Here is a 27,167-nt window from a genome sequence, read left to right as displayed (position 1 = left end):
CTGGCTGCTGTTGTTATATAGCTGCCGGAAGTGAGGTGAACAGTGTGGGAGGACAACTTCAAGGAGCACATCCCACCAATCTAAAGCTTTCCTCTGGAGTACAATAGCTGTTGGGGAATTAAGGAGGCCAATTCTTTCTGTTTTCATTTTCCCACCTTTACCCTCCAGACGTTTTAACTGCCCTAAACCATAGACCAACCTGCACATTCTGGCAGTTTCTTGAAATCCCCGAAAATGGGGTGGATGAGCAAAATTTCCTCAGAGTTTTCAAGCAGTAGCTGAGGCCTCCCAATGCTTCTTTAACTTAAAAAAACAAACCCTTTTGAGTATTCATAGCAGTGTGAATCAAGGCCATATTTCTTTGGGGGTGGGCCATTCTCAAAGCTGCAAGAAGAGTGCTTTGAAAGTGCAATTCCTGCTGGCACAGACTGTGCTTTCAAAGCACTCTGTTCTCCCTGTTTGAGCTGGGAAGGGGCTTCCCCCTCCCTATCAAAGCAGGTACAGAAGAGTACTTTGAAAGGGTGGCTCTGGATGGATCTACACTTTCAAAGGAGACCCATGCTTGACTAGGAAGAGCATTTTGAAAGTCAATCAGGGAAAGTGCTTTGAAAAGGCTCCCCTTGCTGCTTTCAGAGTACCCTAACTCTCAGGAAATGTGGGCTTACCACACAGTGCTATAACAGCTGGAGGATCTTTTAATTGTTTTAAATAAGCAAGCAGGAGAAACACCCTTTCCCACCTCATCAAGTTTAGCAAGGTGATAAATCTCCCGGTAATATCACAGGGCGTACAGTAGAGTAAAGATAAAGGGACCCCTGACCATTAGGTCCAGTCGCGGATGAGGGTTGTGGCCCTCATCTCACGTTACTGGCCGAGGGAGCCGGCGTACAGCTTCCAGGTCATGTGCCCAACATGACTAAGCCGCTTCTGGCAAACCAGAGCAGCACACGGAAAAGCCGTTTACCTTCCCGCCAGAGTGGTACCTATTTATCTACTTGCACTTTGATGTGCTTTCGAATTGCTAGGTTGGCAGGAGCTGGGACCAAGCAACGGGAGCTCACCCCGTTGCAGGGATTCGAACCACCGACCTTCCGATCGGCAAGCCCTAGGCTCTGTGGTTTAGACCACAGCGCCACCCGCATCCTCCACAGCACCACCTGCTGTGTACAGTAGAGTAAATCAGTACAAATAAACAAAGAGGTGGGTTACAGAATTGCTCTCAGTATGCTGGCTGAATTAGAGGGTGGTTCTGCAATTTGAGATATAGTTTTACCTTACGTAGCGTCCGTGCAGGCAGTGCTGGGGGGGCATCACTAAGGTGGTGATGGAAGGCATCAAAATGCAGCGAGTAGTGACCTTAAATGAGATAAATGGAAAAAGTTATCTGCGAGCAGTAAGTCAGAAATAGCATTTCCAACTCTTAAATGTCCTGTGATGCTAGTTAGACAAATATGTCCTGATAGTGCACTGTCAGTTTCCTAGAAACCAATTATTTTACATAGCAAATTGTAACTCAATGTACACAACAACAAACAGCAAATGAAGGCAGCAACACAGTGTAACACACGCAGTTGTTATCATATCAAGGCTCCCGTGGCAAGACAACAGGCTCTTTAGCATTAAATATCTGAAACCTTAATTTATCTTCAATAACTGGAGCTCAATGTTTTATTTGTTAAACTTAGGCTGCAATCCCATACACGCTAACCTTGTAGTAAGTCCCATTGAACTCAGTGTGACTTACTTCTGAGTAAACATGTATGGGATTATACTGTACAGCTTTTAGCAAGACACTGGGCTAGTGTACATCACTCATAAGCCCAATTCCAGTCCCAAAGCACATTTATAGTACTTGTTTTTTATTTTTTTATGATTTGTGAAATCGTCAGCCAAGAGAGTTGGTGTAGCCTTTTCTTCCTTTTCTTCCTTTTACTCCTTTTTCATTTTTCAGAAGGCAAACAGGTGGCACTGTTTGCTTTCACATGGTTTAATTGGGCATTAGTGCAGGATTTCTTCTGCAGACCTACTGGCCATTTCCTTACCATGGGGCAGGCTTCGGGGAGGTACTGGTGGGGCCAGGATGCTCCCAACATGAGTAGACAGGAATGGCAAGGCCTCTCTGGTTCCGCTGTCCAGACTCCAGCTGCTTGGTGCTGCTGGAACAGCTGAAGGATGGAAACAGATTGAATTTGGGTAATGCTGTAATATTTGATGGGACTGAAGGCTGACTTTTTAAACTCACTGAATCGAGTGAGTTTTGGAACTGGCCCCAAGCTGTTAGGTTATGTCCTGCTCTGAAGGCAGCAAGCGGTAAGAGAACTGTGCACTTTTTGATCATGAGAAAATACGAGTTGTACCTACCTGAAGTGTCGTTTTCCCATTTCCTAGTGAAAGGTCAGCAGAGTGGGGCGATGGCTCCACCTAGTGGTCACAAGGCAGACAGCAACATTTTGGGAGTTAGGACTCCCAGCATGCATCCAGGATGCAGACTTGCCAAGCTCGATAGCCACGATAGGAAGGATAGGAAGGATAGGAAGAAGAAGAAGAAGAAGAAGAAGAAGAAGAAGAAGAAGAAGAAGAAGAAGAAGCACGCTACCTCTCAATGTCAATGTGACTGTGCTAATAACAAGAATCCTGTAGCCAAACCAACTAGGGCAGGGTCTGCTGGCCTTTCATCAAGAAATGGAAAGCTACGTTTCAGGTAGGTACAACTGTACTTTCCCCCATTTCCAGTGAAAGGGTCAGCAGGACACACAGCAGCTAACCTTTCTAAGGAGAGAGTGCAGCTTCAGGAAGTCATAGCGGGAGGACCTGTTGAAGAACCCTTCTGCCCAAAGCTGCATCTGAGGGTGCGTAGGCATCCAGGCAGCAGTGCTTGGTGAAGGTCCTGGGTGCTGCCCAAGTAGCTGCCCTGCAGATCTCCTGTAGAATAGCAGGAGAGGAAAACAAACCCCTGGCTGCTGTGGCTTTTGCGGAATGAGCCATGGTGTGCTGAAGGGATAGGAAACCACTGCACCTCGTAGGCCAGCGCTATACATGCCCTGATCCACCTAGAAAGGGTGGAAGAGGACATCTTCCTGCCCGGTGACGGTGGGTGGAAGGATACAAACAGGGTTTCAGTTAGCTTATGGGCTTTAGTTCCCTCAGTGTAAAAATCTTCAGGGTTCTGCAGGCGTCCAGGGAATGTCAGGCCTTTTCCAGAGGATGGAGTAGAGATGGACAGAAGCAGAGAAGAACCATCTCCTTCCGGAGATGGAATCTGCAGGAGACACTTGGGGGTCTTGGTCCTTAGCGCTACTCTGTCTCTATGGAAGACACAGAGGTGTTTGGCAACAGAAAGAGCATTCAACTTGGAGACTCTGCAGGCTGAGGTGATTGCGATGAGGAAGACCATTTTCAAAGAATGGCGCCACCTTGCTGAGAGGTTAAAAAAAGAGGGTGTTGAAGCACAGAGAGAACCCTGTGAAGGTTCACAGGAGGAGAATCTATGGAAAATCAGAGGGCATTTAAGAGATGCTTCCTGGGGAAAGTGTTTCAGGAGTGGGTGAGAGGAGAAGGAAGGAGAGTGCAGCCTTGAGAGAATGGAGGAGACCACTGCTGCCTGTTGTTTTAGCACACTGGGCTTCAGGCCTTTTCTGTGGTCGTCTTGAAGGAATTATAAGATGGTAGAGATACTGGGGTTATTGACTCTACAGAGAGTCAGTAGAGCACCTGAGGAGGAAAGATTTCCAGGTGACTTGATAGATATGTGGAGTCAAAGACTTTCTGCAGTGCAGCAGAATACCTATGATGTCTGGAGTGAGATCCATCTGTCAGTCATTTCTAGTCAAATACCATGCAGTCAGATGCAATCAGGCAGGATCTGGGTGAAGGATCAGACCTTGAGTTAGGATGTCTGGTAGCTGGGGGAGTCGCCACAGAGAGGAGAGTGCTAGGCTCAGTACCTGTGGAAACCAAGGATAATGCGGCCAGAACCGAGTGATGAGGCGTACTCTTGCCTTTTCTTCCCTGATTTTCCTGAGGACCCATGGGAGTATGGGAGTTGGAGGAAAAACATAGAGTAGACCCTGTGGCCAGGGGGAGAGCAGAGTGCTCCAGGCCTCCATTGATGGGGTGTGAAACCTGGTGAAGAATCGTGGAAGTTGGCAATCCCTGTTGGATATAAAGAGATTGACTTGCCGTTGGCTGAAGCATTGTTGGAGTAGTAGGAAAACAAGTGGGGGGTTCAGGCTCTACTCTGCCTGGTTTGCCCGAGTGTTAAGTCCGCATATGTGTTCAGTTGTGACTGACTGAATGTTGATCTCTGCCTAGTCCAAGAGGAGGGTTGTTTCTTGCTGCAGATTCGGGGATCAAGCCGAGCCTTGCCTGTTGATGTTTCATTTGGCTTTGGTATTGTCTGTCCAGATGTACATACATGTTCCAGAGAGAGATGTTGTGTTAAGTGCAGAAGGGCTACGAGGGTGGCTTGATGCTCCTGGAGGATTCTGCTGCAGACCACTGACCCTGGATTGAGAGAGGCCAAGGACATGTGCCATCACTGTGATATTGGTGTGGATGGGGGCTAAGGCTGCACTGTAGATTTGCTTTTCTGAAATCTTCCTAGGGCTAAGGAGATGAGGCTTTTGGTGGTGTACAAGAGTTCTCCAAAATGTTTTAGGTGATGAGTTGGGGAGATATGGCTTTTTTTTTTAAACTGACCAGGAACCCATCAGTAGTTATGAAAGGACTGATTGTAGAAATGTGGAGAATGGTGCCTATTCTGCCGCTTGTTGTCCATCTTGTATGTTAGGAATACCTTCCACTTGTCATCTAGACTAAGATGTCCTTTAGGGCACCCTCCCTGAAAAACTTGCCTCCTGCATATGGCACAATGGAGAGGCTGACATAAGAGTGTCTACATCCCAGTGTTTGAGCCATTAAGTGCATCTGGTGACCACATCTGCTACAAGGGCTCAAGAAGCATACTAAGAGGTATCCATAGTAGCATCTGCAATGAAGGCAGCTGAGCAATGGATTTTTAGTAGGATTTGACATGTGCAACTTGTATCCTGGTTTGATGGATCTAAGGGCTCATCTAAGAGCTAATCTCAAAGACGTTTAGATAAAAACAGAGGCTGTTCCATGCTGCTCTAATGGGCAGGGTGGGGGCTTCATGTGTTTTATGGACTGCATAGTTCAATCATTATTCAGTGGTGTCCTTTAGTTGTGAATCCGCGCCTCTGGGAAGTAGATTTTTGGAAACTAAGAGAGAAATACATGCTAGGGGTTTTAAGGGAGTCAGTGAATTCAGTTTCCAAGGTGTAAAATGTATTCGCAATAGGTACAGCCTTTTAATATATTTTGGGGGATGCTCCCATTCTGCCTTAGTAGCCTTCTTTAAAGGAGCAAGCACCGCAACTCCGTTAGGGGACTGTAGGGAAACAAAAGGGAACATGGCCACTGGGAAAGAGGACTATTATTAACTCCTAATTTTTCCCCTCTTCTGTCGCAGAAGAAATTCAGAGAGAAAACCTGAAAGATCAGTGAGAGCAGTAGCGACTGGCTGCACTTTGACCAATGGCAGGAGCAGAACTGGATACAGTGGTACCTCGGGTTACAGACGCTTCAGGTTACAGACTCCGCTAACCCAGAAATAGTACCTTGGGTTAAGAACTTTGCTTCAGAATGAGAACAGAAATCGTGTGGCGGCAGCGGGAGGCCCCATTAGCTAAAGTGGTACCTCAGGTTAAGAACAGTTTCAGGTTAAGAACGGACCTCCAGAACAAATTAAGTTCTTAAACCGAGGTACCCCTGTACTTGCTGGGAGTCCTATCTCCCAAAAGGTTGCTGTCTGCATTGTTACCACTAGGCGGAGCAATCAGCTTACTCTGCTCACTGGAAATGGGAAAGCAGTTTAGATAGATTAGCATTATTAGGAGACCAAGAAGATACCTTTGAGACTACAGATTTTTTTAAAAAGCAGGATAAAGGAAGTAGTAACAAAGAACAAGGAACAGACATTTCAGTATGCAGAACAGAGCCTGTTACTGTGCCGCGATGACCAAGATGAGGTAAGTTTGTTTTCCTCTGGTCCCAAACTTTTTTTTAAAACAAAAGAACAAAACAAAACAAAATTCCTTATACACTGAGACAAAACATGTAGAAAAGAGTTACATTTTCCTGGTAAAGATAGCACACTTATAAAATTCATGGTAGCAATAAAACAGAAAATAAGAGGCTTAAACAAAATATATAGCAATGAAAACAATCACCAAGACTTTGCCCAGACCTTTCCTTAATATTGATCTCACTGCTAAACATCAAACATAATCTCACTGACAGGGGAGTTCTGACACAAGACTTGGCAAAAATTAATACATCAGCCTTGGTTTTAGAGGAGAATGCTGTGGGTTATAGTTTGGGGGGGGCGGCTATAACCTCCACAATGAATTAATTATGTTTCCCATCCCAACATTCACCTTGTTATGAAGCTACTATTCACTGTTTGTTTAACAGGCCTTCTTATTCTGTTCTCACTGAGAACCTAAATCCACAGAGTCCGAAGCAGGCATCATTTTCACTCAGCCTATACTGACTTCCTGCTGCTGCCACTGGATGAGCAAGTTGTGTGCATTCTTTGAAACTGCTCTAAACTGATCACTATATATCTGAAGGATCACTATATATCTGTATTGAATACACATGAAAACCAGAAACAAAACACAGAATATATTAACTGATGGCAATTTCGATACAACCCCCCCCCCCCCGCTCTGTGTCTATCGTATTTTAGACTATTACTAAAATGCCTGGGAAACCTGGTGTGCAATTCTGATGTTGGATGGTTTATCCCAAATAAAGGCTTAGCTCATGCTTAAACTATCTTTGAAAGTCCCTACTGCCCTGTAGTGGCCAAACCATCGGCTGCAGAGTTTGTCTTTAGTGATTAGATTCATCAGCAGAGAAGCTATAATTTAAAAGATTTTGCTTTAAGCTGTTCAATGTCACTCTACTGTCAAGAAAAATCAGTGTTAAAAAGGGGAAGTGACAGTTCTCCAGATTTACCAAAACGTGTGCTTTCAGCAGATTAGAGAGAGCATGCCAAGCATCTTCAGATGTATATGTTGTACAGTTGATATATACACCAACTCCCCCTTTCAATGGCCTATGGATTACTGACCTTTCCAAAGTGCTGCTTCATAACTGAAGTTTTCCCTTTATGTAGATAATCTCTATGCAGGAAGGAGACTGTCCTATTTGAAACATGACTCACAAATGTATATATTCTGCTAGGAGTATATATGGATTGGGCAGTTGCTGTGTGATTAACTGCTTCTTCTAAATACACATGGTTTTAAGAGACTATAGTGATAAGAATGAACATAAAACGAGACAATAAAATTAATCAATAGTATTTAACAAAAAAATTATATACCGCTTGATTGCAACGAAACCTCTAAGGGTTGACAAGAAATTAAAATTATCAGCAAAGTAGTTAAAAACAAGTAACTAAAACATTTTAAAAATAATTTATTTATTTATTTATTTGGTTTATTGAATTTATTTACCGCCGTTTACCAGGAGGTCCCAGGGCGGTTCATAGAATTTAAACTAAGGGGGAAAAAGGGTTGAAAACAATTTATTCAACGTATGTACATCTGGATAGGTTTGCCTAAACAAAAATGTTTTAAGCAGGCATCAGAAAGAATACAGCTAAGATACCAGTCAACCTGATGTAAATTGGCAGGGAGTGCCAAAGTTTAGGTCCTGCCGCGCTAAAAGAACAATTTCTTACAAGTTCTGCAAGTGGGTCAAGAGAGGTCAAGTGGGTACATATGAAGTAAGGAGATCCTGTAAATAAACTGGCTCCAAGTGGTTAGGGCTTTACAGGCAAATATTAACATCTTGAACTTAGCCCACTAACGCAGATCTCTGAGCAGAGTTTCACACACGTCAGCAACCACGCTGCAGCATTCAGCGCCAGCTGTAGATTCTGGATCCAGCAAAGCAGCAAAAAACAACGCCTGAAATAAGTGTCACAAGTAAATAATGTAAAATAGGGCAAGGAATACCTTTTTCAGCAACAGAAAGGTTGGGATCGCTGCAGGGTTTGCACGGTCCAATCACTTGTTGGAGCAAGGCTCGCTGGAAATTTGGGTGCTAAGAGAGAAGAAGGGCAACAAACACTTGTACTTCTTGAACAACAGTTTTATATCTTGGCATATCAGGTTTGTAAATTTATATTATTTTTGAAAACAAATAAGAAGATGTACCAAAGAAATAAAAAAGAAAGGCAGCACAGGACATTAAGAACAAACTATTTGCCAGTGCAGAAACCTAGGATTAGATTTCTGGGGTTGTGGTGTTTGTTTGTTTTTTGGGGGTTTTTTGCAGTAGGATACATTACTTCTCACACAAATGTCACCATATTACCACCAACCTACTTTATCATTATAGTACAAGCTTTTGTGGGGATGGAACTATTTCATTTGCCTAATACAGAGGTGGCTAACTGTTAGTTTGGAGGCCTCATCCTGCTCGCTCCAAACAAGTTTTTTCTGGCTCTCCTAGATTCCACCTGTTTTGACGGTACAGGCTGTGTGCATGTCTGGTGTTTCTGTGCACGTAAGAGTGTGGGGTGCTTCATACCCACTGCTAGCTTGTGGTTTCCAGGAGTTGGCCAAGGGTGAATACAGCCTTCAGGCAAAAAAAAAAAAAAAAGGCCAGGAACCTTTGGTTTAGCAGAATTAAAACCTAACTGGGCCCCTGCACCATACATAGGTGTTATTTATTTATTTAAATTAAGCAATAATAAATTAGCTTATAAATCAGTGGAATGTGTAATTATTGTCACTCAACTCTAGATATTATTTCTGAACTTCTCTGAGATAACAAGTGAATTAGAATTCTAGAATTCTGGCTGTTTTCCTCACAAGAAATTTATTTTAACTATGCCGTTTGACCTCTCCAACAAGATTCACAAGATATCTGATTGTTTACATTTGTTTTTATGTTACAAGGGCAATCTCTGTGCCTATGCTATTATGACTGGTTATAATAATAATCTGAATGAAGGCAGATTAGCCTGGTAAGAGTAATTTTCTTACCATAAATACCATGCTCTAGGGAGAGTAAGGAGGGCATTGGAGAACTTTCCAGTTAAGCCCCTTCCACCAGTAAGAGACAGGGGTTGGGGTGTAACTTGATTCCTCTGCTGGAAGGATCTCCCACATCGGAGACTGGACTGGAATGAGCAGGAACACACTCCAACCCCCAAAGTGCCTGCTCTACAGATCTCCCTGAGAGGAGCACATGCTCAGGGTGCAGAAGCTGCAATTTCCTTTATTGAATTTGCTCAGGAAGCTGACAGGTACAATGATACAGGTGCTGGTCAAAAGCATGGACCTGTCTGCCCTCAGCTATTGCCAATAAGTTTTGCCTGGGATTTTTAGTGCATTATGACTAGGGTAATCCCAGCCTCGCCAGCCCTGGTGCAGCCACCTACGTGCTGATGCCTGCTGTTTGAAATGTCCATCAGGTGGCTGCTCTGCCACTCCCTTGGCCAGGAATCACTAAAGTCATCCCCCTTCCTGACTCACCTCACCCACATGAATCCTAGCTATGGGATTCAGAACCCCTTTCTTCTCGCCCACTCTCTTTTTCTGAAGGGAAGACAGACAGGAAAGGTGGGCCAAATGTGGTAAATTACAGCATTGCCTGGTAGCCGAACAACAGCCTTACAGGAGCTGACTGTGGACAGTTATCCTGCCAAGTAAGGTCAACTGCAAGTTCCTCCTTCCCATTAGTTCCCATTTCCAAAACACTCGTCCTTTCCTGTCCAGAGAACGGATCTGTTTGCTAATTTCATGTCCTGGTACATTTAGAAAAAAAATAGTAATACTGAAATTGTTACCTGTCCATTTTCCATGATAGCTGCAGGGTACATGGCACTGCTAGGTCGGTCTCGGTGCATCGGTAATAACATCATCAGCTCCCGATTATGACGATACTTATCTGGTAGAGAGGGAGAGCCTGTAAACAAGTGAGAACAATCACGTACACATGACAAAACACAACAGAGATGCTCTTTGGCCCAGTCACCTTGTCTTCCTAAGATGTATGAGTCACAACTATGAAACATAACATTTTAGTGTACAATGGAAATGAGCTTAATTAGCACATAGGAATCACTGCTCTAGTGTTCAATGCAAAACAAAAACAGCAACACAGACAAGCTGCTGGGTCTGTAGCATACTGCTTAGCAGGTCAATGAATGCATTCTGAAAGCCCCATGTTACCAAAATAAAACTGCCTTTGGTAGATCCATTCTTCTGTGGAAAGACAACAACTGCTGGTGTAAGAACATAAGAAGTGTGCTTCCACAAACTGTATAATTAACAAGCAGTTAAGCTTAGTATGACTAACATGAGTTTGGCCAAACTGCGAGAGGCAGTGAAGGATAGGCATGCCTGGTGTGCTCTGGTCCATGGGGTCACGAAGAGTCGGACACGACTGAACGACTGAACAACAACAACAACAAGCTTAGTATGAGAATATGAGAACACAGAGCGTCTCAATATATATATATCCCATAAGGGTTTTGATTCCTATTGACATATATTGCCATTTTGAGGAACGTTTGTTTGGGCATTGCATAGTGTATCAGTGCATTATGATCTTCGATGGGGGAAAATCCTACTCATTGTGGTACTGGTTGAAATGCACAGCTGCCTGAGGTAATGATAACAATGGAAACTATCTCCCCTACTGGATGCATTAATGTGCAGAACCTGATGCACAAATTGAAGCTGCTAATAAGGGTCTTAATTTGTGGCATATCTGTGCCACAAGCATGTATTTAGAGGACAAAGGCAAACAACACATTTTGCAGCTGCGCCTGCTACTGGGGTTGACATGGTCCCCTCTGCAAACTTTCTATGACCACACAAATAATATCTGACCACACACAAATTTAAACACAAGTGTTATTTCTAGTCAGTACAGAATTCACATGAACAGAAGCATGGCATGCAGGTCATAGACTGAGATTTAGCACAAAAGGAAGAAAAAATATGGTTAGCAGTGCAGGAGAAACCCTCACACTTTCTAGAGTTTCCCTCAAATTATTAAGCTCAAAGAAATTCAAACTCCACTGTATGATTAAATGTTTTGGGTTTTGTTTTGTTTTTTTTACTAATTTTTACCACAAACACAGAACACAAATAATCTGAACATCCTATCATTCGCAATGTTCATTTAGATAAGCACTAATGTTTTATACTGTCTCTTTTACTCACATGCATATCACAGATAGTCCTATTTCTGCATCATGAAATATAAAATACTGATCTTTTAGGAGCACCAGTAAATGCATCATGGCACAAAGCACACTGCTGATTTCCCCCTTTTAAAAAATATTCCTCAATTTATCCTAGAAATACAGATGAAGCTGTTGGGTACCATCAATTTGGAAAAACACATGAAAACAATACCTTTGCTGCTCATCTAACACGGTTGACAACAGTTGTTTCCTGAAAGCTTTTCTATTAATTATGTGACTTCAAGTCACCAACAGAGGGAAGTATTTGTCAAAAGCTCCTTTTAAAAGTTAAAGAAAATTGTGAAAAATGCACGTTACTGTACTTATTTGTAACTGTCAGATCTTTGGAAATTCTACCTGTTCAGCCAAGCTTGTAGGAATAGTATCTTGGCAGACAAAAAGTCATACATCCACACCTTTCTTTTTTGTTTGTTTGTTAATATGTCTATCTGCATGTAGGGTATCATGGTGGTGGCTGTGTTTGTTGTTTCATTTAGGTGCTTGTGGACAACTTCCAAATATGCAACTGACCTGCTGAAAGCCCATTAGTCTAGTGCTTCTTTACACATGTGCACACCCAAAGTGTGTATTTCACATGACATGCTTACAGTATAAACATGCAGCAAAAGAGCAGCAGTCCCACATTTGGAATGGTGTGCTCTGCCTTTAAAGTACAGGGGTACCTTGGTACTCAAATGCCGAAAACCCACCATTTCCCTGCACCAGTGGTCAATCAGATTCCCTAAAAAGACCAAAAGGAGGAAACGAGAACAAGAGCCTGCCCTTGTTTGTCCCTCAAAACTTAGTAACTGGAAGTATATGGTCTCTCTACTGAGGAACCGTGAGTCTATTCCTCCCTAACCATAGATGTGCTAAAAAGGATACTAGCCTGACTGTGAGTTGTATCCAGTGGTGTCCTTGTATTCACAAAAGGCTATCTGATCCCTCAAAGACTTCCATGCATAGAATGGGGGAGGGAGGTGATTCCCCCAAATGTCTCCTTTCCATTGCAGCCCCCCCCCCATACCATGTCCTGCACTGTTCAAGTGTGTACCCTAAGCCCTTAGAGCAGATTGAAAGGGAGCACTGGTAGCGGAAGAGGAAATGAGAAAAAAATTCCCTCCCTCCCTTAAAGGTAAAGGTAAAGGTAAAGGGACCCCTGACCATTAGGTCCAGTCGTGTCCGACTTTGGGGTTGCGGTGCTCATCTCGCGTTACTGGCCGAGGGAGCCGGCGTACAGCTTCCGGGTCATGTGGCCAGCATGACTAAGCCGCTTCTGGCGAACCAGAGCAGCGCATGGAAACGCCGTTTACCTTCCTGCCGGAGCAGTACCTATTTATCTACTTGCACTCTGATGTGGGCAGGAGCTGGGACCAAGCAACAGGAGCTCACCCCGTCATGGGGATTCGAACCGCTGACCGTCTGATCAGCAAGCCCTAGGCTCTGTGGTTTAACCCACAGTGCCACCCGCATCCCTTGGAAATCCCCACTGGATCAAATAGTTTTCTGTAAATGTAAGGACAGCACTGGATATAATCCACTGTGTTTTCATTTATTAAGAGAAGGCCTTGAGTGAAGCAGCTGTGCAATCACAGTTCTTCTTGAAAGTCTTGCAGGAGAATAACATGTTGCGGGATTACCACTCAAAATTGAACTTCAGTGTCACTGTTTGTAAAACCATGTTTTGCCGGGGATGCCTATGATGTTCATTGGTAATAATTTCCATCAGAGCATATTACTCTCACACTGAACTAATTTTTCAGAAGGGAAAACAAAGCGTATGGAGAACTGGCAAGTCTCATCACAACACTACAGGGTTTTTGAGGAAAGAAATGCAGTATAAACTACAAAAAAGACTGATTTTTTTAGAGCTGCCTATTTACATCGTGGGATGCTGGAGCCAATGGGATGGGCAATGCCCTCGTCATGTGACGCTGTGGCAATCCACTATCTCGGTCTAAATTCCCACTACCCTGTTATGTAATGTAGGGGAAATGATGGTTTAATTCACAGCAGGAGTAGGGAACCTTTGGCTCCCCATATACTGTTGAACTACAACTTGCATGGCTTCCAGCAACATCTAGAGCAGCCTTTCTCAACCTTGGGTCCCCAGATGTTTTTGGCCTACAACTCCCATCATCCCTAGCTAGCAGGACCAGTGGTCAGGGATGATGGGAGTTGTAGTACCCAAGGTTGAGAAAAGCTGATCTAGAGGGCCCCAGGATCCTCACACCCACTTTACAGAGTGATATAAGAATTACTGCCATAATATTATATATGAATTACTTTAACTACTAAGAAAAAGTGCCATCTGTCACAAATTAAAAAACCAATCTTGTGGTATCTCATAAAAGTATTGTGAATTACGATACATTCTAAAGTTGTAATCCAATGCACACTTACCTGAGAGTAAGCACCATTCAATATAGGACTTATTTCTGAGTAAACATGCAGAAGACTGTACTGCTGATATTTCTAAATAATTTGCATGTAACCCAAATATGAACTGATTTGTTCATCTTTGCTGAAACCTTCTAGGAGCTTGATTTAACTTCAAAGTCCAATGTTTAAATGCTATTATTATTCAGTGTTGATTAAACAGCTGTGACTTGCTGTCCAAGCAGAGAAAAAGAGAAGTCTAAACTGAACAGCAAGATTGACCTGACAGCTCCTACTATGAGTACACAGCAGGGGACAACCTTCAAAATGCACTAAGCACAACTAAATATAGGCTCCAAATGGTCTTTTAAGTATATTTACTTGGAAGGCTTTTGTATTCTCGCCAGGTTGAGAAATGTGATAGACATAATCTAAGGAAATGACGGCTAGTGTCTATCTGGCAAACATCCAGATTGAATACTTGGTGAGAGATAAAACATCTCTCCTTCACACTTCAATGTATTCATGCAGCGAACACAGCTACTTGAAGTGTAAACTGGCCCTAAGCCTATTAACAGCTAGCATCCAGAAGTGGACATTGTGCTCTGCTTTTATATATAAACAAGACCAACATTTGTAGCTAATTTGTGTGTTTATAGCTATGTAATGAAAAGGTGGAAGCTTTCACAAATACGGCTTGTACTATATTACAGCCAATGATGCACTCTGTAATGTTTACCCTAATGCTCTTCTCCAAAAAGAACTTATATGACTGTGATCAGATCTTTGTTTGGAAATAAAATCTTAAGCATATGAATCTGACCATGTATGATATATTTATATCAACAATTTAGAAGTGGCAGTATGGGGGTGGGGTGGGGGGGACAGAAGTGTGTAAGTGATTCTCATATCTACAATACTTGCTTAAAAGAATATTTAAATTGGTCTTAACAATGAAGAGAAATCAGCTCATTCATGGAGCAGAGCCCCGTAATGTGTCTACTAACCCCTCAAAAGGTGCTTTATGACATACTACTGTACCGAGTTAAGAAGGCAGCATATTCCTACAAATGTTTTATCATTTCAAAATGAAAATGCATGTGTACGTTTTTCAGAGAGAAGGTGCGAGACATTTCAGCTGATTATATTTACTTTTTGTGTTAATTATATTTGAGTTTTACTGTTCATTGTGAACAAAACACAGTAGTTTATCTATCTATCTATCTATCTATCGATCTATCTATAAAAAATCAAAATCAGAGCCATATGAATGGGAGGCGTATCTAGATATTCAAATTATAGTTGCATCTCAGTTAAGTTAGATCTCAGCTCATAAACAAGAATACAGGAGGTTTAGCTGGAAATCAGGCTATTGACTGAAATCAAAGCTGCTGAAGTTTGGGCAACTCTTTTTTCATTTCTAAGACAAGCTTTGAACCCCGAACAGTGCAAGTTGGCAATTATTCAGTAAATCGAGGTTCCAGTACAACTCCTCACATCGGTGTGGAACCTATCACTGCCAAGTAACTGCAGTGAAACACACTGATGAACTTGGTGCACTTCCTGACTGAAGGGTGTCTAAGTCTGCCACTACAAGCTGGTAACTCTGTTGGCAATCTGAGCAGAAAGGCCAAGGACTGTATGGGTCATGGAGACCAATCTATCCTCTCACCTCTAGAGGTGGTTCCTCCAGGACAGAGATGAGGCACATTGGTGGGGGCAGTGTGGGGAAGCCTGCACTGCTGCCGCCCGTGCTGTATCTGTTCTGTGGATAGATAGAGGGCTTCAGCCTCCAGTGTTGTCAATCCAGCACCTTTCATCAGCACTAAATTAAAAAGAATATAAATAAACGTAAAAAAGGATTGAAGCATATTGGCAGAGCTAGGCATGTGAATTTTGCACTGCAGCTTGCTTTAGCGCCAATGCTTGTCAATCTCTCATTTCCATAGAATAAAACTTATTTAAATTGGGGGGGGGGGGGAGGATGTATGCAAATAAATAAATAAATAAATCCCATGTTATTTTCAATACCACCAGGCTTATTTTCTGCAAAGCAATTTCATCCCCGTTGGAAGTTTCACAACAATTAAATTAATAATTCACATACTGTGAAGTATCAAGAAGATTTGGGGCTTTCTTTTTCTAGTGTGCGATTCATGGAATTCCAAACAACTTCTCCATTAATTTAAGAAAATTAATTCAATTAGTTTAAGAAATCTGTCCAAGAATAAATGAAGTTTTCCAGAATGATCAGAAATGGTCAAAAACAGAAATCACATGTAGATATGACAGTGCTTGTTCAAATATATATTTGCTAACAGGAAATGATGTATTACTTATTAATGGGTTGTCCTTTAACATCCATCACCAGCAGAGATTCTAGATGCAGGAAATGCTGTTGAGAAGTCAAATGGCAGCTCAGAAAGCTGGATATCCACAGTATCACAGATACTATGAGTACTGTGAAATGCTGCAAGGACCACCATACCGTATTTTTCCTCCCCAAAGTGCATACTTCATAGAGATATAATTAGCTGACACAGTTGACTCTAAAGCAGTACAATCACATACCGGTAGTCATTTTCCTGACAATGGTCACCACCTTTACCATCTTTATTCAGCTCTGATCACAACTGCTTTCCCACCAAATTTGGTAATTATAAAATCATTTGTACTTACATACAGTACTATGCTCTTCAGCTTAGTGCAACAGATACAATAATGAAAAAGATTTCACTGAACATATGAAGCTCCCCATGTCATCTTTTCTGCTGTATATAAAGCTGCAGTATGGTGAGTCATATCACCCATCTATCTAGCCCAGTGTAGTCTATTCTGATTTACAATAACTTTCCAGGGCCTCTGGCAGACAATATTTTCCAGCCCTACATCTTGAGATGGAGAAGTCATGGATTTAATATTGCACCTTCAGCATGTAAAACATGTGTTCCACACTGAGTCCCCTTCTCCCCTCTTCCTACCAGAGATCTTTTAACTATCGATAAACCTGCAACCTTTTGCACAAAAAAGTATGTGTTCTACTACTGAGATATTGTTACTCCCACTGTATCACTACTGCCAAGGATATTTGAGCTCTGCAGAAATGGGTTCACCAAAAATAAGTGGATAGGGAAGTTCTGTTGTTCTGCAGCATACACAAACAGTAGTGCAATTTGGTTTGAGAGTCTCTAAGCAATAATTTAGCACCCAGTTCTAGAGAGGCCACTGGTAGGGGTTGGGAGAGTCCCTGTGTCTTGTGAAGAGAAGAAACAACCAACTTTGCATAGTGTCTTTTATAGGGGGGAAAAATACTAGGGAGTGAAAGCTATTTCAGATATTTTTTCTCTCCCTTTCTTCATTTGTAACTCAGGCAAAGAAGGCAAATTTTGTACACCTTGTTCCAATTAAGATTCTACACTCTATGTTCCTTTATCCTGATTTCTTTTCCTTTGAGACCTGGTATTTGCCTTTGTACTCACGTGGTTACTGTTTTCAGTGTTGTTTCTCGGACTGTTTGCTTTAGAATTGAAACAACTCGTACAAACAACAGACTGGATTTAAGTGAATGGGCTCAATGCTTGGGGAGCCCATTGGAAACACACAGTTAAATTGTCTTAAAATAAATTTTATAACAGAGAGAAAGTATACCAAACTGTTCTGAAAAGATGACACACTTAATTGGGACATTGTAGAAGATAGTCTTGAATAATTCATTGTTGCAATAATGAAGCTATCGCTTATTTCAAGCAAGGAAGCAATTCAACGTACAATCTAGAATTTTTAAGGGCAAACATCATAGCAATTTGTAGAACCTTGCATATTTCTATCTAAGTGGCTCATTCTTACCCCGTGCGCTAGGAGGTGCAGAGTTAATCATCTGGGATGGTGCAGAATGGGTAGAGCTCAGGCTTGAGGTGGAAGGACTGGCCTAGGAAAGAAAAAACAGATACAGTATTGCTGATTAGATTCTTAGGGCAGGATTCAACCAACACGTCCCACCCAGTGGAAGCCAGTGCAAGGGCTCTCACTGGTACAATGGGGTTTTCACCCAGCTAACATTAAAAATTGTCTAAGTAAACTCAAATATAATTTAATAATGAAATACCTAGAATTTTAAAGTATTTCTGAGTGTTCAAGTGTTTCATATTATTTTCATGTTATCCTTATAGCAACCTTGTAAGGAAAGGAGTGTTGTTGTTATTCTCATGTTGTAGATGTGGGAGGAAGGCTGAGAGAGGGTGACTTGCCTAAAGCCAGCAAGTGAGTTCAAGACAGAGGTAAGATTTGATTTCCTCAGTCTGTAAGGCACTATATTATTCTAGCCTTGTCTACAGGTACTGAGTAGATCTCAGTACTGACCGAGATCTTAAATGCAGGGCCGTCTTACCCATAGGCGCTAGGGGTGCGGGCTCTCAGGGGCGCCAGGCCGAGAGTCCGGGGCCTGAGAGTTGAGTCCGGGGAAAAGGCCGCCCATCAGTCAGAGCACGGCGGTGGGCTCTTCTGCTGCGGGTGGCTCTGCGCCGCGAGTTCAGGGGCGACCGAGCCAGCAAGACGCTGAGGCGACTGGCTGGCTCCGCCCTTCTGCGCACCTGGGACTGGGCAACCGGGGGGGGGGCGGCTGGGTCTTTGCACCCCGGCGCCGCATATGCTTAATACAGCCTATGCTTAATACAGCCCTGCTTAAATGCATCCTAAAATCATCTTTAACACTGCATGTTCCTGATAAGTTACAGTCATACCTGCATGTGGTACATATCCTCTGCTGTTTCTCCGACAGAACTGTCTGTTAGAATAACCAGATTCCCTGTTTCACTTGATGTATGGGAAGAAAGTGAAGATGACGAGTGTCGGACTGTGCCCAGCATATTCAATGGGCTACGGGGGAGAACAGAGAACAGTAAGATAAAGTAATATTTTGTTTTCATCAGAAATTTTTATTTAAAAAATGCAGAGTAATTGCACCTCGTTCACTGGAAGCTACTGTTTCTGTACCTCAAAGCATATTGAAGTAAAATGCACAGACAAGCCTTTCTGTGTCTGTACATTTTCAGTTAGATAAGGCTCATCGCTATATTAAACAAGGATTTTCACATTTTGCCCAGCTGCAGAGCAAGTTAGCCATTTGTCAAGAAATGTTAGAACATATCGGAGAAACCACTCTTTTTTTTTTTTTAGTGCCAGAAGTCAGATTGTAAATCCATGTTGACCTAAGTGGCTGTTCCTGTGCCTCTTCTATCTATTCAAATATTTATTTCTGTAAAATATTTATATCCTGCTTTTTTTACCATTTGTTCAAAATAGCTTTCAAGAACAGAGAAGAAAAACGACAATCACCTAAAATAAATAAAGAACACAATAAACGTATACAAACTCAGTAAGCACTAATGTATAATTCAATGGCCAATTGTCATACTTTTTCACAGTTGCATCAATTTAAGATGCACATGGAACTAGTGAGCACTCTGACCCACACAAATTCTGCTATTTTGGATTTGTAAATATTTGGGGAAATCATCTGCATTTTGAGGGATAGACAAGTGTTCATCAACCACTATTTCACAACCCATGAAATTATTTATATTGTATGTTTTTCAATGCATAGTTTTGTATCTGCATTAAAAATACGTTTGATACAAAATGATGCCATAATAGTATCTTAGTGTGAATCCCATGGCTAGAGCCGCATTTTCAAGACCCCTGCTTTGGGCAGGATGAAGAGGCAACTGATAAAACTGTAAAACAAGCCTGCTACCAAATTTTGATGGTTTTAAAAATACTTTTTCAGATAACACTACTGCCATTTGCAGTTTCTGTATCAGCTAATTCTGGATATTGCAACCTTTTATTGAATGAAAAATTGGTGGCAAAGAAGCAGCAGAAAGGTTAGCAGATTTTAACAGCTGAAGCAGCAAAGAATGGAGGCTTTTATGACCATTCTCATAAAATCATTTCCACCACACAATACTCTAGATAAGGTTTAGAAATTAAAACTGCTTGAAGAACGAAAAACATTTCCACTACACAATTTCAAATGTGTGGATTTTAGCTTGTTTTCATACTTCCATGTTTCTCGTAGGTAAGCACCCCCCGAAAATTGGAAGTTGTTTCAGGTCCTTTACATATTAGCTGCTGAAGCATATTAAAGACCAACACAGAATGATCGCCCTTTCACAAATGAGTCATTGCCCGGGTAAGTTAATATGAAAGTGTGTTTTATTTATTCCTATGACTTTGAGTAGACCTAAAGCACCTCCCAGAATCTATACACAGTAGCTACATGAGCTACTTTGCTTTAGACATCAGTTGGAAAGACTGGTATAGATTAGAAAGACCTTTCTTGGTTAGATAAATACCTGTGGCGATGCACCAGCTTGATACTCTCTGGACTCATTGGACTATGTGATACAAGCATATTGCTGCGTGGTGTGCTCGTTCCTGAGCAGGCTGGACTCAGTTTATCCAAAGCAGGCAACTCCTGTAAAGTACATTCGGATGGTCATATGCTGCCTTAATAATAAGCCAATAGGATTGTGCCTTATGGTCTCACACAGCGCCTTTCATAAACCATAGCTAGTATTATCTACATGAGCTAGATGCGGGTGGTGCTGTGGTCTAAACCACAGAGCCTAGGGCTTGCCAATCAGAAAGTCAGCGGTTCAAATCCCTGCAACGGGGTGAGCTCCCGTTGCTCGGTCCCTGCTACTGCCAACCCGAAAGCACGTCAAAGTGCAAGTAGAAAAGTAGGTACCGCTCCGGCGGGAAGGTAAATGGCGTTTCTGTGTGCTACTCTGGTTCGCCAGAAGCGGCTTAGCCATGCTAGCCACATGACCCGCCTCCCTCGGCCAATAAAGTGAGATGAGCGCCGCAACCCCAGAGTCGTCCGTGACTGGACCTAATGGTCAGGGGTCCCTTTACCTTTACCTGAGCTAGAACATTACCTGTTATCCTTCCTGTTGTCTGTCCCTGTACAACTAGCATCTGCTTTTAATATCACAGAATCCTGGCTTGGTATTACTGTATTTTTCCGTGCATTAGATGTGGTTTTTTGACTCAAAAATTGTGTCAAAAAATTGGGGTTGTCCAATACACGGATAGTGGCATGGGGGAGGAAGTGGCGCGCCTGCCAGCCAGCTGGTTGGCGGGAGCGCAACCTCCCCTGATGCTGCAGCAAGCGGGAAACGATCTAGCGAGTGTTTCCCCCGCGCAGCTGCGGGGGGGGGGGAGAAGCTCAACAACTTCGGGCCATCTCTCCTCATTTTCTTAAAATTGAGTCCCCCAAAATAGGGGGGTCTTATACATGGGGTGTCTTATATGTATGAACCAGAGACTGTGGTTTAAAACAAGCTCTGATTAGTTACAAATCAGCTTCGTAATCCATGGTTTGAAGTACGCTTGCTTAAAAGCTGTCCAGAATTTGTTTTAAACCACAGTTCTGTGTAAGCTGACATTCTGTAAAATTAGCAAAGTTCCTCTCCTGGTCAGACAGGAGGAGAAGGGAGCATACAATTCTGAGGCTTCACTCAGGTTCCTTCCTGCTCACACACATAGTACTACTAAACAACGATTTAGCATAATGTGCAAGTGTAGCCCATGGCTTAATATCCTGGTTGGTTCCACTCTGGACAAAATGGGAAATGACAGCTAACTAAAGATTTTCTGACTTGTTGCTGGCTTGTGAAAAGGGAGGAGGAAAGGGGTTGTGTGCCATAAGCCTCGCTCATATCTTAGCAAATACAATCTATGAGACCTTTTCTATATATCATTATTGCTAACTAATACTTTTGTCATCATCAATAAAGAACCATCAATATTCAGATAATAACATGTAAAAGATTAGTTGGCAATGGTTCACAAATGAGAAAAATGTGAAGTACATATGTCTAGCTTTGGTGCAGGCTTTTATACAAAATGGATTTCTAACACTACATTATTTACTTCTCCTCTCACTGTGTACTCTGCCCTTAAGTAATGCTTAAAAGCACACATTTATTTATATCCTATTTTAAGCAAGCAACTGAAGGCAGAACTATACATTATGTACTCTGCTGTTATTCTTTTTAGGGAGTTAGAAACCCCAAATACAGTTGCTGAGATTGCAATTTGAAGATGAAAAACTAGTACAGGGGAAGAGGGGCTTTTATCCTTTCCCCTTGTGGCATTTTCCAATTTAAAATAACCTTCTTCAAGCACATTTTCCTTGAGGCTTTATGTTCAAATTGCATCCTCAGATTAAAAGATCCCTAATCATAACATTTCAAGCAATGTGTAGTTTTTTTGTACCCTTTTAAAAAGATCATATGTGATTCAAATGATAGGAGCAATGACTAGACAAATGAAAAATCCAGATGTTCATTTCCTCATATTTTTCTGGATATCCAATTTATTTTTGCTGAAGAATTCATTTTGCACTCATTCAGCATTCTCCAGTTCACATGACTATGCCATAATGGAAGAATTCAAAATACTGCTATGAACTGGAAACAAAGAAAGAAAAGTGTTTATCTACTTACATGGTACAAACTAGATCGCATCATCTGGAACTGGTCAATTAGTTTCTTATGTAGAGGGCGCATCTCTGGGTGTACAAACTTCTCATGTACTGCAAGACCCACTCCTAATATATGTACCTATTAAAAATAAAATAAAAGCCTATACATACAGCCCAAGAAAGGCTGCAAAATAATGTTCTATATACCACTCATTCACTGAAGGGTAACTCTCTCTAAATACTCGTAGCTTAGTTTAGCTAAATCATTCATGCCAATAAATCTATGTTCAGATTATATAAAGAAACATTAGAGAGCATGTAGCTGATTACCTAACAACCACCCATATGATTCCTGGCCACCTCTTCCTGCAAATGTCGTAATAGCAAGAATGTGAGTTTGAAATGATAGCAGTTGTTGCTAGACTAGAGTTGCCATATGTCCAGAATTCCCCTGACATAGCTGGGATTCAGCTGTTGGAAACAAGTGTTGGAAGTGTAGATTTTGGCAAATTTCCTTTAAAATAGCTGAAATTTTGTTGTTGAGATCGTGCAAAAAATCAAGATCTCAACAACTTCTGTGTCTGGATTTTCACTTCTTGAAAGATGGCAACCCTAAGCTAGACCAATAGAGAACTGGCAGATATCAATGAAGTGTTTAGAGTTTTTCAAAATTGGGAGAAGTTCATCAATACTTACAATTTTGTTTCACATTTTTCTAAGTTGAACCCCCCCCCCCTTTCCTTGAATTATATTTTTATTATCCTTCGTGATCCACCATGGGGGGCTTTTTTTTTTTTAAGCCAAAAGGCAGTGTAGAATTAATCATAACATTTCACATAACACCATCTAGTACTATGGACTCTTTTCTCAAACAGGGTAAGATGCCCAAACTTTGCCAGATCAATTTTGTAGACCACAAGGATCCAGGCACTTTCAGTGCTGTGTGATTTTCACATACACTGTAACTAGTGAGAAAGAAAGAAAGAAAGAAAGAAAGAAAGAAAGAAAGAAGGAAGGAAGGAAGGAAGGAAGGAAGGAAGGAAGGAAGGAAGGAAGGAAGGAAGAACTTTGTGTACAAGCATACATGAGAGCTAACTTAGGCTCTGGTGAGCAATAATGAGTTCAAAATTTCCCCAAGTATCTGACTGCTAGCTAGAGGGTACTATTGGCACTCACTGATAGGGTGTTTCTATGTGGGAGTAGTAATGTATGGAAGTGAGAGCTGGACCATAAAGAAGGCTGATCGCCGAAGAATTGATGCTTTTGAATTATGGTGCTGGAGGAGACTCTTGAGAGTCCCATGGACTGCAAGAAGATCAAACCTATCCATTCTCAAAGAAATCAGCCCTGAGTGCTCACTAGAAGGACAGATCCTGAAGTTGAGGCTCCAGTACTTTGGCCACCTCATGAGAAGAGAAGACTCCCTAGAAAAGACCCTGATGTTGGGAAAGATGGAGGGCACAAGGAGAAGGGGACGACAGAGGATGAGATGGTTGGACAGTGTTCTCGAAGCTACTAACATGAGTTTGGCCAAACTGCGGGAGGCAGTGGAGGATAGGCGTGCCTGGCGTGCTCTGGTCCATGGGGTCACGAAGAGTCGGACACGACTGAACGACTGAACAACAACAAAATGTGGGAGTCAGGATACATCCACGTGGGAGTTGTCTCTGCCTACCGCTAAAAGCAGGAAACGCTAAGCTAAGAGGAAATCTGACCTCTTTCTGCTTGTTCCAGTTTCTTTTTAAAAACACTGTAATTGTTAACTCCGGTTTCTGTTCTGTAGTAAAGCTCCTTGATTGAGCTTAACTTACACAGAGAAGAAATAATTATGGGAAAGAGGAAAAAAAATATGACTATACCCCCAGGGTATCAGACTGGGGTGGGTGTGCTCTTCTCATATTCTCTTAAACAGAGATGATTGGGATTCAACCCGTGTCACCACACATGTAAATCAAGTGCTCTGCCACTGAGCCACAACCCTTCCACCAAGACAGACTTATTTATTTTCCTTGAATTAACGCCTATGGTAGGTATCCAGTTCTAATCATCACACCGACTGCTTTGGAACTAGTGTTCCGCCAGTGAAAATAATTACAAAAGGCCACTACCATGTCAAGCTTTTACATAAAGTGAGATTGTGGGAACAATGTAGACACTGATCATGGAAATTTTTAAAATTTGCCCTAGTTTGGGTAAAATACTTTAATGGAGGGAAGGAAGGAAAAATGTCTGAAATCACCAGAATTTTCACTTTTAAATATTTTACATGGAAATGGATGTATTCAGAATCTATCTGTAGACTAACTTAGGTTCCTCTTTTCATTTTAGGTCAGTGAAATGTTAAGTCCTGGAAAAAGTCCTAGAAGGCAAATTTACATTGAGCACAATGTAAACTTCGTCATCTTAAACACTGAATTTCAGTGTATCTGAAGAAGTGTGTATGCACACAAAAGCTCATACTGTACCAAGAACAAACTTAGTTGGTCTCTAAGGTGCTACTGGAAGGATTTTTTTATTTTTTATTTTGTTTTGACTGAATTAGAGTGCAATAGTAATCATATCTACTGAGAAGTAAGTCCTATTGTATTCAGTGGGGTTTATTCCCAAGTTAAGTAGTGTGAGCACTGTAGCCTAAGCCTATGGAATCTCTGTTACTGGATATATTGTTGAGGAAATAAAATGTTATTACAATACAGTACTGTTCCTTCATCTTTAAAAGTCCAGGGATACCTGTTCATGCATTAGCTCTTTCAGCTGCGTGATTTTTTCTGCATCTCCTGGGTGAGTAGTAATATAATCTCTATCGAAGAAAGCCTGGGGAAAGACATTTTTTTTCCACTTAGAAATTCAATAAAAAGTTTCTTAATAACCACAGGAAGAGAAAAGACCCTAATAGAAACCTAGGATGCTCTATCACCAAGAAACACAGAAACACCATTTACTTAATCTCCTCTAGTATTCTAGAATATGCAAGCAGTCAAAGCACCATTTTAATGGCCTATGCAATTCATTATCAGACTTGGGATTCACTTCTACCTGCAACACGGGACCCATTTAAAATATTTCACCATGTATGGTTGCCTTTCTATTTTCTCTGTTCTCTCTACCCCCCCCCCCGCTCTCCTCCTTCCCTTTTCTACCCTGTTTCATACTTTGTCTTCTCTTCTTATATTAAAACAAAAAAAGTAGTGCTTATGCTGTTGGTGCAATCCTCCTTAGGAGCATGGGTTCAGAACTCAACAATGCAGACAAATAGCAAAAACAATGCCTTCTTATACAAAGTAATTGCTGTTGAGTAGTGCTGGGAAGACCTTTCCAGGACCTTAAAATAAACCTGACCTAAGATAATCACTGCATCCCTCTTAGACCATGTCTTGAATTTTTTATACTTTCTGTTATTTGTTTATCTTCAGCAGCTGTGGGAAATGAGAAACATCAGAAATTAATAATATAAAAGGTGAAGTGTGTTTCTTGGGTCTTCATGGCGCAGATGACCCAGAAATGTAGGTCAACATATTTTATAAATGAACTTTTAGCAACATACATTTTTAACTAGTATTTGCCAACCAAACTGTAGAGAAGAAGTCCCTTTAAGCCTATGCTTTTGTTGAAATTTAGTGAAGACAAAGATAATTCTTCTATATATTTTTTTAGAATAAATGTTCAGCATTAATAAGAGAATGAATTTCAGCACTTTCTAAGGCATCACTCACTACATTAGCTTCCTAAAATTCAGTATTTTACATTATGATCACTTGCTTATGCAGAATGTTCACACCCCCAACATAAAATGTTTGTGGCTGTCTAGATAGAACAGAATGTAGACAAACAGTTAGGCACAATTTTAATAAAATTCAATCTTGTTATGAAAATTTGACACAATTTTCTATGCTCTTTCAGGTTTTAAAATTCAATGCAACTGAAAAAAAATGGTACTGCAAAGAGCTGCTAACAACAAAACAAAACAGAATCAACCTCCATTTACCTCCTGATAGCGTGCTATGCCACCATTCACAGCAGCATCAATAACTCCATTCAGGCACATACTGAGCAGGTTGATATTCCCATGCATCTGTTTGTGTTGGTACTGGCTTATCAGCGTTCTTAGCTCCTGGTTTTTGTTCTCCACTACTTGAATGGCATTTTCCAAAGGGCTGACTTCAACCTGCAAGACAGCAGAGTCCACTTCAATACCATCAACATTCCTGTACTGTAACATTTTGTTAAGAGCCTACATTTTTTAGTTTCTCTTTCTTGGTGGAGCCCTGGGCAGGGTACCTCTCTTGGTACAGGCCTTAGGGCTGAGTGAGCCACACAGCTCTCCAGAAGCTCATGTATGAGAGCAGTAGAGAGACACGTTGAGAAGGCACTCAAGTCTCTTGTGTGTTGCATGGAGAGCAGAACCAAAGGTGGACTGCAAACTGAGCAGTTAAGGTTATCCCCCCTCCCCATATTAACCACTTCCAAGTCCATTACACATTCATCTGACATATGTCACTGATTTGCAGCATGGGTGTTTAAACCACTTGTCCAGCCACTACAATATCTAACATACTGACTGTGAACAGCTGACAGGCCCTCTTTGAACACTTGGTACTGCTATTCTGATTATAGCAGTAAGATACATAACATGGATGTTTAACCCACAGAGATGCCAATAGGCAGAAAGTTGCTCATTCTTTTCATTTTAGCTAGCCATTCATTCCTTAAGTATAATACATGTTACCAGTTCTCTTCTCTCCACTTCAAACCACCGAGAGATGCCAGGTAAACTGTGAGTCAGGGTTAGAGTTGTGCGTTCAATCCATAAACTCTGCAAAGCAAGAAACATAACAATATATAGAAAATGCAAAATCCATTGGCCACATTCAGACAATCATATCTCAGCTCAACAAACTGGGGAATAAATGAACATTTTGGCTGCCTATGCAACTTTTCCACTCCTCCCTTTCTGCAAGTTATCAAACAAACCAGGCAGTCTTCCATTAATTATAGTTTCCC

General features: G+C 41.6%; 1 protein-coding gene across 1 annotated transcript in view; it reads right to left on the bottom strand.

Moving 5' to 3' along the window:
• DOCK3 (dedicator of cytokinesis 3) overlaps positions 1-27,167 on the bottom strand; it is a 145,629-nt gene that overhangs the window by 4,958 nt on the left and 113,504 nt on the right. Inside the window, exons 43-54 of the mRNA XM_033140625.1 lie at positions 26,893-26,979; positions 26,152-26,331; positions 24,897-24,980; positions 22,189-22,305; positions 20,032-20,153; positions 18,418-18,553; positions 17,525-17,606; positions 15,351-15,503; positions 9,893-10,011; positions 8,052-8,139; positions 2,043-2,165; positions 1,274-1,356 (exon numbers count right to left, since the gene is read on the bottom strand). Coding sequence (XP_032996516.1) covers positions 1,274-1,356; positions 2,043-2,165; positions 8,052-8,139; positions 9,893-10,011; positions 15,351-15,503; positions 17,525-17,606; positions 18,418-18,553; positions 20,032-20,153; positions 22,189-22,305; positions 24,897-24,980; positions 26,152-26,331; positions 26,893-26,979 — 1,374 coding nt within the window. The remainder of the gene's footprint in view (positions 1-1,273; positions 1,357-2,042; positions 2,166-8,051; positions 8,140-9,892; positions 10,012-15,350; positions 15,504-17,524; positions 17,607-18,417; positions 18,554-20,031; positions 20,154-22,188; positions 22,306-24,896; positions 24,981-26,151; positions 26,332-26,892; positions 26,980-27,167) is intronic.

Source organism: Lacerta agilis, chromosome 2, assembly GCF_009819535.1.
Source record: "Lacerta agilis isolate rLacAgi1 chromosome 2, rLacAgi1.pri, whole genome shotgun sequence".
Taxonomy (NCBI): domain Eukaryota; kingdom Metazoa; phylum Chordata; class Lepidosauria; order Squamata; family Lacertidae; genus Lacerta; species Lacerta agilis.
This window is presented reverse-complemented; position numbering and strand designations above follow the sequence as displayed.